This window comes from Ictidomys tridecemlineatus, chromosome 3 (genome assembly GCF_052094955.1).
Source record: "Ictidomys tridecemlineatus isolate mIctTri1 chromosome 3, mIctTri1.hap1, whole genome shotgun sequence".
In the NCBI taxonomy this organism is placed as follows: Eukaryota; Metazoa; Chordata; class Mammalia; order Rodentia; family Sciuridae; genus Ictidomys; species Ictidomys tridecemlineatus.
In genome coordinates, this window is record NC_135479.1 from 62,029,913 (window position 1) to 62,048,250 (window position 18,338).

Genomic DNA, 18,338 nt, shown 5'->3' on the forward strand with positions numbered 1-18,338 from the left:
AGGCTGTTTTCTAATATACTCTATTTCTGCCTTAGAGAGACTGAAACTTAATGTGGCCAGAGTTGTTTAGTTTATGAGATTCTACTCTCTTACTAAATACAATTTGTCTCAGCCGTAACCATTGGCCTGGTCAACTCTGGACTCTCCTTTGAAATGCTTTGTAAAGTAATTTCACATATACTAACCCACATCCCCAGCCCTTTTTTATATTTTATTTTGAGTCTGGGTCTTGCTAAGTTACTTAGGATCTCATCTCAAAGTTGCTGAGGCTTACTTTGAACTTGTGATCCTTATGCCTCTGCCTCCTGAGCTGCTGGGATTATAGGTGTGTGCCACTGTGCCCGGCTCAATGGTCATTTTTTTTTTTAAACAACCTGTTCTCAACCTGTGCTATGTAACTCCACTAATGACCTTTTCCTTAACTCAGTGGTTAAGTAAATGCCCAACTGTTTTCTTCAAATAGATCTCCCAAATCTTGAAAGAGAAACAACTGATGGAGTGATTTTGCCTGATATCATCAGACCAGAGAGCCAGATCAGCCAACTCATGTCACTGGAAGAAAACAACCAGTATGCAGTGCCCACCATTGGGGATGTCTTGACAGTGAGACAGTTGATACTCTATCGTGGAATGGCTTTAGCTGTGGCTATTGCTGTCCTTTTAGCAGGAATTTTAGTAAGAGTTTTCAATGACCGTGGATAAAATAGAAGAATCATCACCTGTCTACAAACTTGAAATGATAATCACATATCATTTGTTATATGGACAGTGTTTTCTTTCTTCATGGTGGATAGAAAGGATATCTTGGTTATTCCAAGAAATCACACCATTGTATTGGAGATCGAGAAAGGGGTTACAATTTTTGTTTGCTGGTTGGTTTCTTTTGGTGTTGGGGATTGAAACCGGGTCTTGTGCCTGCTTCCACATGCACTTTACCACTGAGATATACCCTTTGCCCCAAGGAGCTATATAGTTCATAGTTTTCTCTGTTAACTTTATCATGGTTTCTAAATATGTAAATGATTTTTCCTACTGTGAATGTTCTTTACTCTTTCTTATATTGAATATCCTCCTTCGTTCAGGAAAGTGATTCATTGTCATATAAAATATTATTATTGATCTTTTTTGTATATCTAGGTTAATACACTTTGTCTTTATAGTGAGTATCTATCTCAGGTATTTATTTTACAAAATAAATACCTCAAAATTTAAAATGTATGCTGACAGTATTTGGGGCAATAAGGTCAATATAAAAAAGGTAACTTTTAGTTTTTGTCTTTTAATAGATATTTGTGTCAGCTTTCATATTAAAAACTAAATCTCTGCTCTTTTTATGACTCAGCTTCCACAGCACTGACAGCTACGGCTTCAACTTCTAGGCCAGAGGTTTTTAGAATCTGAACAAACCAAAAAGAAAGAATTTGACCAATTCAAAAGGAAAATTATTTAAAATTCCAGTATTGGTTATTTAAAAACATAAAGTCCACCAAGTACTCGCAACAGAGCTCCTCGTTCAAAGCCCTGCTGGTTAGTCAACTTTCTGTTACTATAAAAAATACTGGGTCTGGGCATGTTGGCACACGCCCGCAATTCCAGCCACTGGGAAGACTGAAGCAGGAGGATCACAAGTTCAAGGTCAGCCTTGGCAACTTAGTGAAACCCTGTCTCAAAAAATAAAAAGGTCTGGGGGTGTAGCTCAGTGGTAGAGCACCTTGGGTTCAATCCTCAGTACAAAACAACAACAAATGCTGGGATAATCAACACATAAAGAGGAAAGGCTTTTTTCGTTCAGGGTTTTGGAGGTTTCAGTCCATGACTGGTTGACCCCATTGCTTTGGGGCTTGTGGCAGCACACCAAGCTGCTCGCCGCATGGCCCAAATATGAAAGAGGAAGAAGAAGGAGCTCGGGCCCCACTATTCCCTTAAAGGGCACAACCCCAATGAACTAAAGATCCTACAAGGCCCCCCCTCTTAAAAATTGCACCACCTCCCAAAACTGCCAAGCCAGGAACCAAGCCTTTAATACTTGGGCCTTTGGGGACTATTCTAGAACCAAACCAGAGCGCCACCCAGTGACCAGCACTTGCCTTAGCTTATTGTCTCCCTCTCTTGAAGGTGAGCAAGCTATTTAGCATTATTGGATATCCCCGAAATGCCAATTATGTGAGAAAGAAACTAGACAGGAACTGTGAGTTTTCAGGGACAAAAACATCTTCAAAGAGTTCATATAAAATATAACAACCACGAGGCAGAATAGGGTGCTATAGAACAAAACATTCAGAAAAAAAATTTGAGGCAAAATTTATATAACATAAAGGTAACCATTCTGGTTAAATTGGTGCACTCACTGTAGAAAATAGTATGTGGAATCTTTAATAAATATGGAATTATCATATGCTGCAGCAATTCCACTTTAGGTATACGCTGAGAAGAACTGAAAGCAGGGACCAGGCATACAGATAACTATACACCAAAGTTCACTTCGGCAACAATAGCCAAAAGGTTGAAATAATCCAAATGGCCATCAACAGCTAAGTGGATGAACAAACTTTGTTATACACTTACAAATGAGTATTATTCAGTCTTAAAAAAGATGAAATTCTGATATAAGTTACAACATGAATGAAGCTTGAAACATTATGTTAAGGAAAATAAATCAGATGCAGGTTTATACAAGGATATTTGTACAAAAGGGCAAATACAGTGTGATTTCGTTTACATAAGGTACCTAGGATAGTCAAGTTCATAGGGAAAGTAGAATAGATGTTATCAGGGAGAGGAAAAGCAGGGAGTTATTGTTAATGGACACAGTTTCTCTTTGGGATGATGAAGTTCTGGACCTGTATTGCATGGTGAACGATTGTACAATATTGTGAATATACTTAGTGCCATTGAACTAATGCTTCAAAATGGTTAAAATGGTCAATTTATGTTATACATATATATTTCATAATAAAAAGATGGAAGGCAGAAAAAGTAATTCAAATGAATATAATGTTGTCCTTCAGAAAAAGGAAGAGAATGAATGGATGAAAATGTATTTGAACAAATAACGGCATAAGGTCTGACAACTGAAGGGGTACTCTGTATTAGGGGGAAAAATCAATACTAAGATAAAACCTGGTAACATTTCTTTTCCCCAATAATAAGGCATTTTCTTGAATTTCAGGCAGAGATAGCAAATCATCTCCAAAGGAGAAAAAAGGTTGGTTACAGGCTTTCTTCTACACTGTGACATTTCTTTCTAGAAGGGAATAAAGCAATGTATACAGACTTCTGAAGGGATCCAAAAGCCCCAAACTATTTTGTCCTTCAGATAACAAATTAAGGCAATTTCGATGTGTCATTCCTACTTGGTAATGGCCCTCAGCAAAATGGTATCAATTACACTACCCGGGCAGAAGTGTGCTCTTAGGAAAAAGTTCATTGTTGACCAGTAGGACCAGAAAAGACAATACTTCTGAAAAATTATGGAAAAATTTTCTTTCTAAATTAGTCTCAGCTACTGTTTCATAATTACAAGTGTCAATGATCCAAGTTTTATAGTATCCACAGAATTACCTGAAATGTTAACTTCCTTTCACCCAACTTCCTGTTTCATCCCAGGAATACAGTCAGTAAGTAAATAGTAGTGTGATTTACCATAGCACTAAAATAAAGCACAGGGATCAGATTCAAGATTCTGACTCCATCAGTCATTAGCTGAGTCTTTAAACAGGTTCCTTTGCTCGGTTTGTTAATTGTAAAATGTGGACAAAATACTGCCTACCTCATAGTACTGAAGGGATTCTTACATGTAAAGATCTTTAGCAAAATACTTATTACAAAGGAAAAAATCAACATTAGTAATTATTGGTTTTAGTCATCCTTATTCACTAAAAATGTATTTTTCAAATGGCCAAATGTTTGCAGTCTTCAATATTCACTCTCTTCATATTTCTTGCATTTATTCTTTTTCTTTTTTTTTCTGTTTGCATTAGGGATTGAACTTAGAGTGCTTTACCACTGAACTATATCACCAGTCCTATATATATATATATTTTTTTTTTTTAAAGAGAGAGAGATAATTTTTTAATATTTATTTTTTAATTTTTCGGTGGACAAAACATCTTTTTTTTTTTTTAGAGAGAGTGAGAGAGGAGAGAGAGAGAGTGAGAGAGGAGAGAGAGAGAGAGAGAGAGAGAGAGAGAGAGAATTTTTAATATTTATTTTTTAGTTCTCAGCAGACACAACATCATCTTTGTTTGTATGTGGTGCTGAGGATCGAACTCGGGCCGCATGCATGGCAGGCGAGCACGCTACCGCTTGAACCACATTCCCAGCGCACCAGACCTTTATATTTTTAATTTTCAGACAAGCTATATTGCTTAAAGCCTTGCTAATTTGCTGAGGCTGGTCACAAACTTGTGATCCTCCTGCCTCAGTTTCCCAAGTCACTGGGATTACAGGCATGTGCCACTGTGCCCAACCTGCATTTCTTTGGTTTTAAAAGATGATAGTTCCCAGATTGCCATCACCTTAATAATTACAATTAATACTTAGATAATGATTATTATATACCAAGGAATGTTCTAAGAGTTTTCCATAAACTAAATAACTTAATCCAATGAAAACAAACTTGTGATATAGGTGCTATTGTTCCCCCAAGTTGAAATGTCTGAAGTATAGGGATATTGAACAACTTGACCAAGGTGCCCAGGTGGTACTAGACTTCTTGGCAAGCTTTTGGTTCCTGCCATTCTCTCCCTCTACCCACCCTCAGAGATAAGTCATTGGGACTTCCACAATATGTACAAATTAGGATTTAATTTTCTCTCCCTGACTGAACATTTGCTAAATTCTATCAAATTCTTAATTCCTGTCTTCCTAATCTCATAATTCTATGTAAGGTGTTATCACTAACTGGTAAAGAACCTACTATGTTCCAGGCACAGAGGGTGAATAGGAGGAACGAGGGATGGGGTAAAAAGATAAAGCATGATTAAAAGGTAAATTATGATTTATACTTATTAACGTATATTTAATCTCATTTTTTATATTAGTGTTAAACTATGCTTGAAGCATATAATTAACATGAATCCCAAGAAGGAATGCATCCCTGGAATGGAACAAAACAAAATGCATAATCACTCTCCTTCATGCTTAGTTGGGTGTTCATGCCTGGGGAGAAGAACCTGGATTCTAAAGTTTTGTAGTCAAGCAAAGAGGAGACTGCTTGGGGTTGGGCCACGTCAGTCCACTCTATCTGTAGTCTGGGATTCAGTGACTTTCTCTCAGGCCCATTGGTATTCCTCTCTTCCAATTAAGTGGAAAAAAAAAGTCCATAAATGGCCACTGTATGGATGTTTATGAAAGCTTTATTTTGTAATACCCCCCAAACTAGAAACTATCCAAATGTCCATCAACAGGTGAATGAACAAACTGGCATATCCATATGATGCAATACTACACAGCAGTAAAAAGGAACGGACTGTTGGTACATTCAGCAACATAGATAAATCTCAGGTGTGTGAGTTGTTCACCAAAAAATCAACCATGTAATTAGAGTTGAAAATTTCAGCCACACTGGCTCCCCAATACCTGGGGAAGAAAGAAGAACTGCAGTTCAATTATATGGCCAATAATATAACCAATCACATCTGCATAATGATTATTGTATACCAAGGAATGTTCTAAGAGTAAAATAATATAACCAATCACATCTGCATAACCCCATATAAAAAATCTGGGCTACAGAGCCCAGAGGTGCTTCTTCCTGGTAAACACTTGATATCTGGGAGGGTGACACACCTGGATTTCAAAAGAGGGCCTGGAAGCTCTCTAACTACCTTGCCTGTGTGTTTCTTTTGTTGGTGGGGGAAGAGGCACTGGGGATTGATCTCAGGGGCACTGGACCACTGAGCCTCGTCTCCAGCCCTATTGTGTATTTTATTTAGAGACGGGGTCTCACTAAGTTGCTTAGCACCTTGGTTGCTGAGGCTGGCTTTGAATTTGCAATCCTCCTTCCTCTGCCAAAACCACCAAGTTGTTTTACATGGTGGACAACAATTGTTTTCCATAATGCACCATGTTTTCCTTCCTACCATCAATATATGAGGTTCCAATTTCTCCACATCCCCAATGACACTTATTATCTGTGTTGTTTACAATCACTTAGTCCATGTGTAGTGATATCTTTCTGTAGTTTTCATTTGCACTTATCTAATGTAGAGCATCTTTTCATGTGCTAATTGGTCATTTGTGTAACATCTTTGGAGGAATGCCTATTCAAATCCTTTGTCCATTTAAAAAATAGCCAGGTATATACCACGCTTGTCATCCCAGCTACTCAGGAGGCTGAATTACGAGAATCACATTGGAGGCTAGCCTGGGCAACTTAGAGAGACCCTATCTCAAAACAAAATATTAAAAGAGCTGGGGATGTGGTCAATGGTAGAGTACCTCTAGTTCAATTCTAGAATCACATAATAAAAGTTTGTTTTTATACCAATTTTAGCTTAAAGAAAAACTATGAAGAAAGTAGAGTTCCCTAAATGCTGCCTCTACAACCAGAGTTTCTCTTATTATTAACATCATGCATTAGAGGAATAAATTTGTATATGATGAATGAATATTGATGCATTATTTACTAACCTCCACATTGGAGTTCACTCTTTGGTTTGTCCAGCTCTATGGGCTTTGACAAATATATAATGCCATGAATCCACTATCATTGTTACCAGAGACAGTAGCTTCACTGCCCTAAAAATCCCATTTGATCTACCTACTCCTCTTTTCCCAGTCTAGAACTCCTGCCAATCACTGTGATCTTGCCTTCTCCAGAAAGTTGCATATTTGGAATCACAGAATATGTGACCTTTTGAGACTGGAGTCTTTCACTTAAAAATATGCATTTAGGGCTGGGGCTCTGGCTCAGTGGTACAGTGCTTACCTAGCACATGTGAGGTACTGGGTTCCATCCCTAGTACCACATAAAAAAACAAAAGTATTGGGTCCATCTACAACTAAAAATATTTTTAAAATATGCATTTAAAAATTATACTCCATGTATACATAATATATCAAAGTATATTTTAGGGGCTGGGGGGTCATAGCTCAGTGGCAGAATGCTTGCCTAGCATGTGTGAGGTACTGCATATAAAGAAATAATAATAAATAAAGGTTCATGAACAACTAAAAAAATTTTAAAAAGTGTACTCTAATGTCTTGAATATCTAAAAAGAACAAATATTTTTAAAAACGTTTCTCAGAAGGTCTGGAAAATGGCAGGATGAGTATCCCACACAAAACTGTTCCTCCACAGAATGGAAACAGCGACAGACGTGTAACTGCTTGAGGAGGTGAATGGCCAAGGGTAACCTTTTTGAAACTGTCAGCAGAGAAAATGAATCTTAGTAAAATCCAGAGAGTAACAAAGCAAGAGAAGTGGAATACCCCAGCACTTGGCACCTCTCTTGGGGGTAAAGGACAAAGGGCCAGAGCCTGACTCAGAAATCTGCCTCCCACACATAAACAGCTTAAATAACTAAGTGAGCTAGAGTCTGCACAAGAAGCAAGCTTTGGAGATCTCACTGCATCTCTCAGCTATAGCCAGGATCATCTTGGAAAAATTCCCACCGAGATTTATACTGCTCTGGGAGTCAGAAAATCAGGCACAAGCACATCTCCAGATTCCTGTGGACACCTCCCTGCACTGACCAGGCAGAAGGCAGCCATGCAAGATACTCTTGACTTAGGGGAATGTCTCTTGACACAAATCCACAGAGTTTTATGCCACAGGGATATGACAGGAAGAAAGTAGAGGGCAATGCCCTGTGGAATCAGTGGTTTCAGCAAACCTGCCCTCTGACTGGGAGCAACACCAGTCCTATGTAGTTATCATTGGGGGCTGAGTCTGAAGACAATGAGGTCAAGAGTAGCAGTTTCTATAAACTTCCTCCAGTAATTCAATTGCTCCCCAGTCCTTGGTGGCTTTGGCCTTTGCCACACTCCTGGGCACACAGACTGAAAACCTCTAGAATGAACGTAGGCCTGGAATGGGCTACATTCTACCCAAAGTTGATCCACCACCACCCAGGCCACACAGACCCTTCCCACTGGAAGCAGAACTGAAAACCTCCAAGGAAGAAAGATTCCTGACCCTAAGGAAAGGTTCAGTAATGTTGTTAATAATTCATATATGTTGATATTTCTAAAGAGGAATGATTCAGATGTCCCCTCTTAAGGAACCAGTAAACAAATGACATAAAGGAAATATTAGTAATGATTAAAAATATGTCTTTAACAAGTGCCTAGTGATAAATTACATATTCTGTATAACCTCATATTTGTAAATAACAGAATTATACTGAAATAAAATACATTGAAAAACTTTAACTTTTGTAGCTGAGAAGTGTAATTGTGTCAATTTTTTAAAATATTTTTAGATTCCCCCCCCAATTTTCCACAGTTAATGTATAACGTATGTAATAAAATGTTATTTAATAAATATGAGCATTTGTTTTGTACAATAGCAAGCAGTTCATTAGTAGGCAAAGAGAAAAATCTGACATCTCACTTATTCTAAAGGAGCTTAGAGTTTGATAAGGGATTTTTTTATTTATTGTTTTTTTTTTTTTTTTTTTAAGAAAAGACGAAATAAATGTGAAACCTCAGCTCATTAAAAGTAGGGATTGAATAGTATTTCCCCAGTGTCTATCACCGTGCTTTGGTAGAGAAGAGACAATAGCATATATTTGGTGGTTCTGTTACCAAATAAAGAATGATGAATTCCGACTTGAGATGAGTTCAAATACAGTAGGGGGTCCCAGTCTTTACCTGTTACTAAAAAGAGACACAAAGCCAGGGACGATGGTGCTTGCCTGGAGCCCCAGCTACTTAGAAGTCTGAGAGTACAAGACCACTGAGGCCATGAGCTTGGGGGAGCCTGAGTGATACAGCTTTAAAAACAGGGAGGGAGGGAGGGAGGGAAGGGTGGGGGAAATAACATTGAAGACAGTTACTTCTTAAGTCACCAAGAGATATTTCCGAGACGACAGGATAAGAAATGAAGTCCCTGTGTTTATAAGATACAAGAAAGTACTTGTGATAGCTGCAAGATCAAAATTTCACCTAGAAACAAGGACAGGGTAAAATTTTTTTATCATGTAAAATTTTTACTATGGTTGGATACAGAGCAAAAGGAGTTGTTTAAATACATACTGCAGCATTCATTCCATTGTCTTATTAGACTATTTTTTTCCTAAAGAAAATAAAATTCATTATTACTGAAATCAATATAAAATGCAGATGTGATATAATCATGGAAAACAAATCTATAACAAAAGCACATGAATTATGTAATGATTCTATATATTTTAGAACCTCAATAAAATGGGTAATTTTCTTCTCTCTCTGTCTCTCTTTGATACAAAGGATTGAGCCCAATTCCTCATGCATGCTATGCAAGTCCTTTAATCACTGAGCTACATCCCCAGCCCAAATTTCTTAAAAATATAAATGAATAACATTGATCCAATGAAAGAAATTTTCAGAATGATTTTCATAAAAGAAATTGAGAAAGTTGTAAGCAGGATTAAACTCATCTAAAATATGAGCCCTTGACAGTTCTATAGAATCCCACCAATAATTTATGAAATAGATTATTTCTATACTATTTAAGTTTTCCCAGAGTATAAAAAAGAACAAAATTTTAATTAGCTTTATGAAGTAAGAATAATGTTAATACCAAAATCTAACAAAGAAACAAAAAATAAAGTTAGACTGGTCTTGCTTATAAATACCATTGCAAATCTCTTAAATATTTAACAATATGAATTCAGCACCTCAAATAAAAGAATTTCATAATCAGAGTAGTTCAATATGAGGAGATCAATAATTATAACTTATCATCACAATAGTTCTAAGGAAAGAAATGATAGGCTCAATTTTATAGGCACTAAAATGGCATGTGACAGAATACTCAATGCTTCTTATTGGCAATATTCAATAAAATAGACTCCACGGACACTTCATAAACATAATTAAAAAAAAAACATGCACACACTTACAAAGCTCTGTGTGTATATATGCATGTAATTCAGCTCCAAATCTAGCATGCTATTTAATTGAGAAACATGGAAACATTATCACTGAAGTCATAAGAATTTCCACTAATACTACAATTTATTATACTACTACAGACATTAGGAAAAAGAAAGAGAACTACAAATCTGTGGTAAAAAAAAATCTGTAAAGAATATCAAATTAAGATTATTCACAGATTATATGACTATATATCTGGAAGACTGAGAAGCAACTATAAGTCACTGTAAATAATAAGAATTCAGAATTTTATTCTGCTGCAGAATAAAATAGACACTAGTATTGCTGTATGTCCATACATGTCTGTATAACCAATGTGATTCTGCAACCTGTACACTCAGAAAAATGAGAAATTATACCCATTTGATTCAAATGTATGGTATGTCAAGATCATTGTATTGTCATGTGCAACTAACAAAAAAAAGAATTCAGAATTGTAACAAGATTCAAATTCACACACTCATTAATGGCCTTCATCTGTGATGTTAAAAGAAAAACTGTGGGGAATGGGGTATAGCTCAGTGGTAGAGCACTTGCCTAGTATGTGCAAATCCCTATCTATGTTCTATCACCAGTATTGGGGGGTGGGGGTGGAACAAAACTTTAGACAGATTAAATTTAATAGAGCCTATATGGGCAAAGAATGATTTATGAATTAGACAATATTCAGAAATAGAAAAGGCTCAGAGAGCTCCACCCAATAAGCATGGGCAGTAAGCTTTTATAGGTAGAACCCAGAAGTAAAGTAGATAAATCACCTTAGGTATGCCTTATTTAGCTTGCTGTGATCAGGTATTTACCTTATTTGGGCATGGTCTGAAAAATTGGACACCTGTGATTAGCTGAAGCTCAGCTGTTTGCAATTGACTGAATTTTGGTTCAGTCAATTGCAAATTTTGTTTCCGTATTTACTTAGTTAACATTGTCCTTTGTTATGGAAGAACTCTTCAGTACAGAGACAGCTTCAGGGCAAGGGCCTACGGTTTACTTAACTATATAACCACCTAGATCATTTAATGGAAGGAAAAGCCTTATCTACACAGAAGGATAGCTGTGTAGGGATAAACTTAAGAAATGTACAAAAGTTCTATGAGGACAGTGATAAAAATATGCCTGAGCGAAACTGGCATTTTATCAGCTATGTGAACATAAAAGCTGTGTTAGAGAAGCACCCATTTCATAAAAACAGCTGGCTTCCAGGTATTGGTCATGATATTAACAAATAACTTTACTTGTTCCTTTCTAATTTAGACACGTTTTCTTTTTCTAATTGTTCTGTGTCAAACTTCCAATACTATGTTGAGTACAAGTAGCAGAACAAAGACATCCTTATCTTGAGCTGAGGGAAAAACTTAGCCTTTCACCACTTTGTTTATAAATGGCCTTTATCACATGGAAGAATTTTCCAATCTTTGAATCATTTTTGTTTTTCTATCCTGCATTTTTTATTGTGATAAAACACACATAACAGCATTCACCTATACAACTCAATGGTGTTTAGTATATTCACACTGTACAACCATCATTACTACCTACCCCCAGGACTTTTTCATTATTCCAACTGGTAATTCTGAAGCCAGATTTAAAGATAGTGTAGTTAGGTAAATAGGGTCTAATATGGAGTAAAATCCAAAATGAGGGCCATGTTGAGAATGAAGTCCAGAAAAAGCAGAACAACTCTTGGAATGTTAATGTCCCCAAGGCCCAGAGCCCATCCCAAAGAAATGTTAATGGAACAGCTCCCAGCAAACTTGAAGATGCTGACCCAAAAGTCCTTCCTGCCCAGATTACTCCTCTGGCCCACCTGTGCCCCATCCTTGGGGCCTTCCCACCTACATTCCATCACTGAAAGAGAACAGAGGACAGGAATGCGGGAAAGCTAAAAGAAGACCTTAGCTATAAAAGAGGGAGACCTCCCCCACTTCCACAGATTCCACCTCTTGGGTCCCCTTCTTCCTCCGGGAGAAGTCTTTTCTGCTGTCCTTTAATAAAGCCTCTACTTTCCACTCTGACCTTGCCTCGGCGTGCTTCTCTGGTGTTATACTTCAACATTGGGGAAGCAAGAACTCTCACCAGTAAAAAGAGGTAACAATTCTACACCCATTAAATGGTAACTCCTGTTACCCCACTCCTTCCCAAATCCTACCACCATTCCCTGGTAACCACTACTTTCTGTCTCTATAAATTTGGCTATTTGAGGTAAATCATACAAATGGAATTACATAGCATTTGTCTCCTTTTTATCTTAGGTAATTTTATTTAAACTTCTATTTTTCATCTCTTTTCCTTTTGTTCTCATTTTCTGTTAAAGGGTTCTTTATTCTTCCATTTCTTTCTTGAGTTTTAATTACTTGTTTGTCCTATCTTGTGTGAGAAACAATGCTCACCTGCCCAAACCCAAAGAATGGACTCAGAGATCCGAGGTGTGGTGAAAATCGAGACTTTAGTGACAGTCTTGAAAGGATAGGAGGCACACCAGGAACAGTTATAGCAAGCAATTTATTTATTCCTTGCATACAAATCCTCCTGCCCCAACCCTGTTTTTCATACGCTGGGTACTATGGGGGTTATAATCATCCCAGGTATCACCTAATTTTCCTTATAAGGTCATTCCCTTTTTGGAAATGACTCCTGAACCAATCAAATCTAGGTGTATGTCTTTAAAAAGGAGTACATCCTGTGGGGCCTAACTTTGGAGTTGTTTATGTTCAAGGATGCACTAAGCTGGGGAGTGTTGGGTGGGAGTGGGGGAGTTTATTCCTGATGTCTGCCAGTGCAAGATAAGGATATGCTAACAGGTTGCTGGTGGTTTTGTGCTTTATAGTCATCAAAACAAGCCTTGTGCAAACTGGCTACCAGTAATCCTTCATTCAAAGCTGAGCCATTTGCATTCTTTAAACTAAATACTTTGCTTTGAAAATAGACCATCAAATATTTTATTCCTCACATCTGTTCTATCTATTCTTTAACCTTCCTTTGAACACTTTTTTTGGGTACCAGGGATTGAACTCAGGGTCCTCAACCACTGAGCCACATATCCAGCCCTATTTTGTATTTTATTTAGAGACAGGGTTTCACTGAGTTCCTTAACGCCTCACTGTTGCTGAGGCTAGCTTTGAAATGGAGGTTCTCCTGCCTCAGCCTCCTGAGCCACTGGGATAACGGGCGTGGACCACCATGCCTGGCTTGGACTTTTTTCTTTTCAAAGATCATGTTTAAATCTGCCAAGAGACTGTATCATACACCTGGATATTTCTTTTGTACAAGGTTTGTGTTTCCTTTTTCCTTAGTTATATACACATGTGCATGTGTGTAACGTCTATGGTCCTGTGATTATTCTTTTTTGGCTATTACTGATCTGTGACCATAAACTACTATACCAAGGCTAGCATTTGCTGAAAAGGAGTGAGGTAAGAGTTAGGAAAAGTATCTAAGGCAGTCTGAGGCTCCAATTCAGATTTGCTTAACCTTTCATAAAATTTGTTATTTCTAATCCTGTAAATTATGAAAAGAGTCAAAAAACACATGAAAAGGTGTCATTGAAAGGAAAGTGACCACACCACTCATAGCGACCAAGAGATCTTTATTGCAGCAGTGCAACAGAAGAGAAGAGAGAGAGAAGGGGGGGGGGCAGCTGAGGAAGGCTTTTATAGCCCTTCTGCTGTGCTGCCTAAATCTAACAGGTCTCTGGGTTTGCAAGCTGCCTTGTTGGCACAAGGGGGGTTAAGTGTTCGGCCTTGAGCGGCAGGTTGAGTGTTCAGCCTTGAGTGGGGGCTTGGGCATTTAGGCTTGAAGCAAACAGGTGATAAAGAACCAGACAGAGGGTTTGAGTGGCCAGGTCATCCTGCAACTAACTTTGTTTGGCATGCCCTGCAGACAACTTATTCAACCTGTCCTGCACCTAACATCCATAATCATTAATCAATAGGGAAATGCAAGTTAAATTCACAATGAGGTATCACTATACATCTTTCAGAATGGATAATTTTTAAGAAGCTGACATTAGCAAGTGTTAGAGAGGCTATGGAATACCTAGACTGTGCCATACATTACTGTTCCGTATATTGTTATTCCAGTTAAATTGGTATAAACATGTTGAAAACTTATTGGGCTACTAAAGTTAAACATGTATTGCTTCTGCCCAGAAACTCTATATTAGCAATTGGGTAGGCCCTACCCAACTGAGAAATGATCTGGGTAGTAGATACACAGGTAGGTTAATTAGGTACACTATTTTTGTACTATCTAATAAAATATACTATTTATGTACACTATTTTGTATTTAAGTACTATCTAATAAAATGTACTATTTATTTAAGTACTATCTAATAAAGTGTATTATTTATTACCAAACTCTCCACCCCCAAACAGATGGCCTATATGCAAGGCTTAGGTCTTTGATCTCCTCACAAAAAAAAAAAAAAAAAAAAAAAAAGAAGCAGCAGCAGCACAGAGCTTGTTTTTAAGGCAAAGGTGAAATAAACAATTATCTCAACATCTGAGGGTGGAAAACGGTGTGTACCCAGGACTTACTTCTTTCTTCTGGTTAATTTCATTTCTTAGATAGCTGGATATGATTTAATTTTTAGTTATTTCCCCCTACAAGGAGTATATTTATTGCTTAGGATTATTATCACAGATTTAAGATATTTTATTTCCTCCTATTCCACAGTGTAATCTGAGGACCTAAACAATAGAAATGAGTGAAATTTAGCAAGTTTTTCTATAATAAAGTCTCTTTTGATGGGAAGTGGCAAATAGTTGATTTGAATGTCTGTCTTTAACATCTGAAAATTTACTGACTCATGAAACTACAAAGTGCAGATGTACTTTTAACCTACAAGTTTTTACTAAGTACAATAAATCTTATCAGGACACTGTCTCTAAACTTTTCTTTCTTTTGTATTGACTTTATTTTTAAGGATTCATTTCCCTCTGGGTGCTAAAAAAAACTAGTTACACAGAGCTCTATGATCATACCAAATACATATATAGCAATCCTACAGGGAAAGCATTTCTTTTGCATGATAGTGTTAACAAAAGTTCCAGGGAGGACTGAGCTTGGGGCATTGCACATTCCTGAATGAATCACTGTGCTGAGGAGGATTTGATTCTTTGTCTAGATATGCATGGATCATTTAAACCCCTGAGGTTATGATGGGGAGTGGTGATAGTGAATTTCTCATAAAAAGATGCCTCCTTTTTTAAAAAAAACTGGAAATGGGGTTGGAAAAGTACCATAGACAGGCCTACTAATATTATTACAATCTAATACCTTTCCTGAAAGTAGCTTGGGAGGACTCATCCCATGTTTTTGTACCTGCAGTTGCAATTTCATTGGCCCTTAGCTACTTAAATGAATGGATCATATCTGAACCAGAAAAGAGAATGTTTCAATTTGGGAGCACAGTAAAAGAATTCTCAGTCCTCTCCTTGATTCCATACATAAATTGCCTTGTTCTCTTAAAGTGTTTGAATATGGGTTTTTAAATATGCCCATCAAAATGCCATCAATTGATTTCTCTAATAAAATGTGCAAGAGCAAGTAAGAGTCAACTCTGTGATTATGCCATTAGAATCACAATACATTAGTTTTGTAACCTTCACATCTTATCCTCAATAGAAGCAGCTCTTCTCAGAGATTAACTCACCATAGAGGATATTGATTGCTCTTCAATTTCACACTGGAATTCTTATTTATATTTAAAAAGATTTATAGCATGGTTCCTATTTCAATTTACTTTATAAAATTTATGCGTACACAATGTTTATTAGTTCAGAGTTTACAAATGTTCACTCTTTCAGATTAGATAAAGATAGTAACTGAATGTACTGTATGGTGAACTTTGGGCTGATTTAAACATTGCCACACAGTTCTAGATGTTGACCTTAGACAGTTGGCTTGCTAGGAACAGGCATTCCTCAATTATGCATGGAGTTGACTTAAAGATTTCAATGTCTGGGGCTGGGGTCATGGTTCAGTGGTATCGTGCTTGCCTGGCACATGTGAGGTACTGGGTTTAATCCTCAGCACCACATAAAAATAAATAAAGATTAAAAAAAAATTTGGTATGTCTTGGGGGAGCTATTGCCTGTAATCTAACAAGCTGTTTACCTTCTCCCAGGTCTTCTCTTACCTACAATTTCCCAACTTTAACCATAACATCTCCATATGGACTGGCTTGTTTTGTTGTTTTAGCAGGCAAGGGAGAAGCAGAAGGAAGAAGAGTTTGATAATCTTGCCAATTTTCTTGCTTTACTATTTTATCAGTTTTTTTGCTGCCATGACCAAAAGACTGACAAGAACAAATTTAGAGGAGGCAAAGTTTATTTGGCACTCATGGTTTCAAAGATCTCTATCGATCCATAGCTGGCTCCACTGCTCTGGGTATAAGGTGAGGCAAAACATCATGGTGGGCGTGGTGGAGAAAAGCAGCTCAGACATAGCACCAGAAAGCAGAGACACAGACAGTTCCCCTCAACACAGACAGAAGATAAACCCCAGGGCTCCCCCCCCCCCCAATCTATCTCCTCCAGCCACACCCTGCCGGCCTACAGTAATCCCAATCAGGGAGTTGATGCACTGAGTAGGTAAGGCTCTCATAAAACGATCATTTCACCTCTGAACATTCTTGCATAGTTTCACACATGATCCTTTGGGGGATTTCTCATATCTAAACCGTAATATTCACCAAAAATCTCCTTAAAGAAGCCTCAAATTACAGGCCGTTGAGAAAAACCACAAATTAGCTGGTCATGCCATGCAAAGGAAATGGAATAAAAAAGCCCTGGGGTGGGAATGTGTTCAGTGACCTTCAAGGAACAACTAAAAGGGAACATCCTGAACTTGAGACTATTATGTTAAGTGAAATAAACCAAACTCAGAAGGTTGAGAGTGGTATGTTTTCTCTCATACGTGGAAGCTAAAGAGGAAAAAGGAAAAGAAAGTTGGAGGTGGGGCAGGGATCTAATGAATCAAAGGGAGATCAGTAGAAGAAAAGGACCAGGGGATGAGAGGAACAGAGTGAGGGCAAAAATGTTAGAGAGTGATATTGGCCCAATTATATTGTTATATTGTGTGTATGTATAAATTGTAACAACAAATCCTATTATTATGTACAGCTATAATGCACCAATAAAAAATATGGAAAGAAAAAAAAAAGAGGGAGCATCCTACAAACATAGGTATACCTAGAGGCCAAGACATACAGGGTTGTAGAATCTGGTGTGGGCTTTGGATTTTATTCTTAGTGTGACTGGAGGCTGTTGGAGTTTTGAGCAGGGAGCTAATAAAGTCAGGGTGCCTTCTAAAGGATCAACAACAGTTAGGTGAAGAATTAAGCTACAGCAAAGTCCATGAGTCAGGGTCCAGTCACAAAATAGAAAATAATCTATTATTTCATATTGGGGGAATTTTAAGAATAACAGATGTCAAAACGGAGAATGGGGTGATACAAGAGATCAGAAACTTCTATAAATAACCCTGGCTGGAACCCATAGGGCTAAACAGCTCCTGTGCCAACTGGAGATGCTATCGTCTCTTATCTCTAATAGACAGGTGTCACTTTGACCAAGGAAGGAACTCCTAGAGTCAGGAAGAAGCCAGGTGGCATGAGAGCCTAAAAAATGTTGTCTATGCATTCTGGGTCCCTGTGGTACAATCGAGGCAAGTATAGAACTGAGAAATAACAGATAAATAACCACCAAGGAGGCAAGAGCAGAAGTAGGGAGGCCATTAGGGTGCTATTGTCATAAAATAGAAAGATGATTATTGTTTGAACTAGGGTAGAAGTATTTAGATTTAATATATATTTTAAAGACAGCCAAAGAGAAGAACTAAGGACTTCAGCTTGAGTAAATGGGATAAAGAACAGTCTCATTTATGGAGACAGGGAATACAGGATGCATATATTGTATTTGGTGAAGAATAGAGTTCAATTTAAACTTAAGACTCCTACTACAAATTCAAATGGAGATAAATGGAATTCAGAGGCAAGATCAGAATTAGAGCCTTCTCTGACCACTATCCATAGGATTACTTGAGCTAGTGACTGGTGAAAAGAAGACCAGGGCACTTGAACACTTAAAGAACTGAGCCCCAGGGCACTGGAACACTTAAAGAGAACAGAAAGGGGCGAAAGATCCAGCAAAGAAAACCCAGAGGACTCCAGTGGTCTAAAACAAAACCCAAGAGTGCAGGGAAAGTGGGCGGGGTAGCGGGGGCACTGTTTCTAGAAATGAGAATGACCAACTGT

At 37.7% G+C, this 18,338-nt stretch overlaps 1 protein-coding gene across 4 annotated transcripts in view; it reads left to right on the plus strand.

Annotated features, from left to right (window-relative positions):
* LOC101970809 (multidrug and toxin extrusion protein 2) overlaps window positions 1–2,980 on the plus strand; it is a 54,849-nt gene extending 51,869 nt beyond the window's left edge. For 2 of the 4 annotated variants that reach the window (XM_005341503.3, XM_078042992.1), the window contains one exon: window positions 464–2,980. In XM_005341503.3, the coding sequence (XP_005341560.2) occupies window positions 464–702 (239 nt within the window). In that variant the 3' untranslated portion in view covers window positions 703–2,980. The remainder of the gene's footprint in view (window positions 1–463) is intronic. The other 2 variants (XR_013436402.1, XM_078042993.1) reach the window with 2 other exon arrangements.
* Window positions 2,981–18,338: the final 15,358 nt, after the last annotated feature.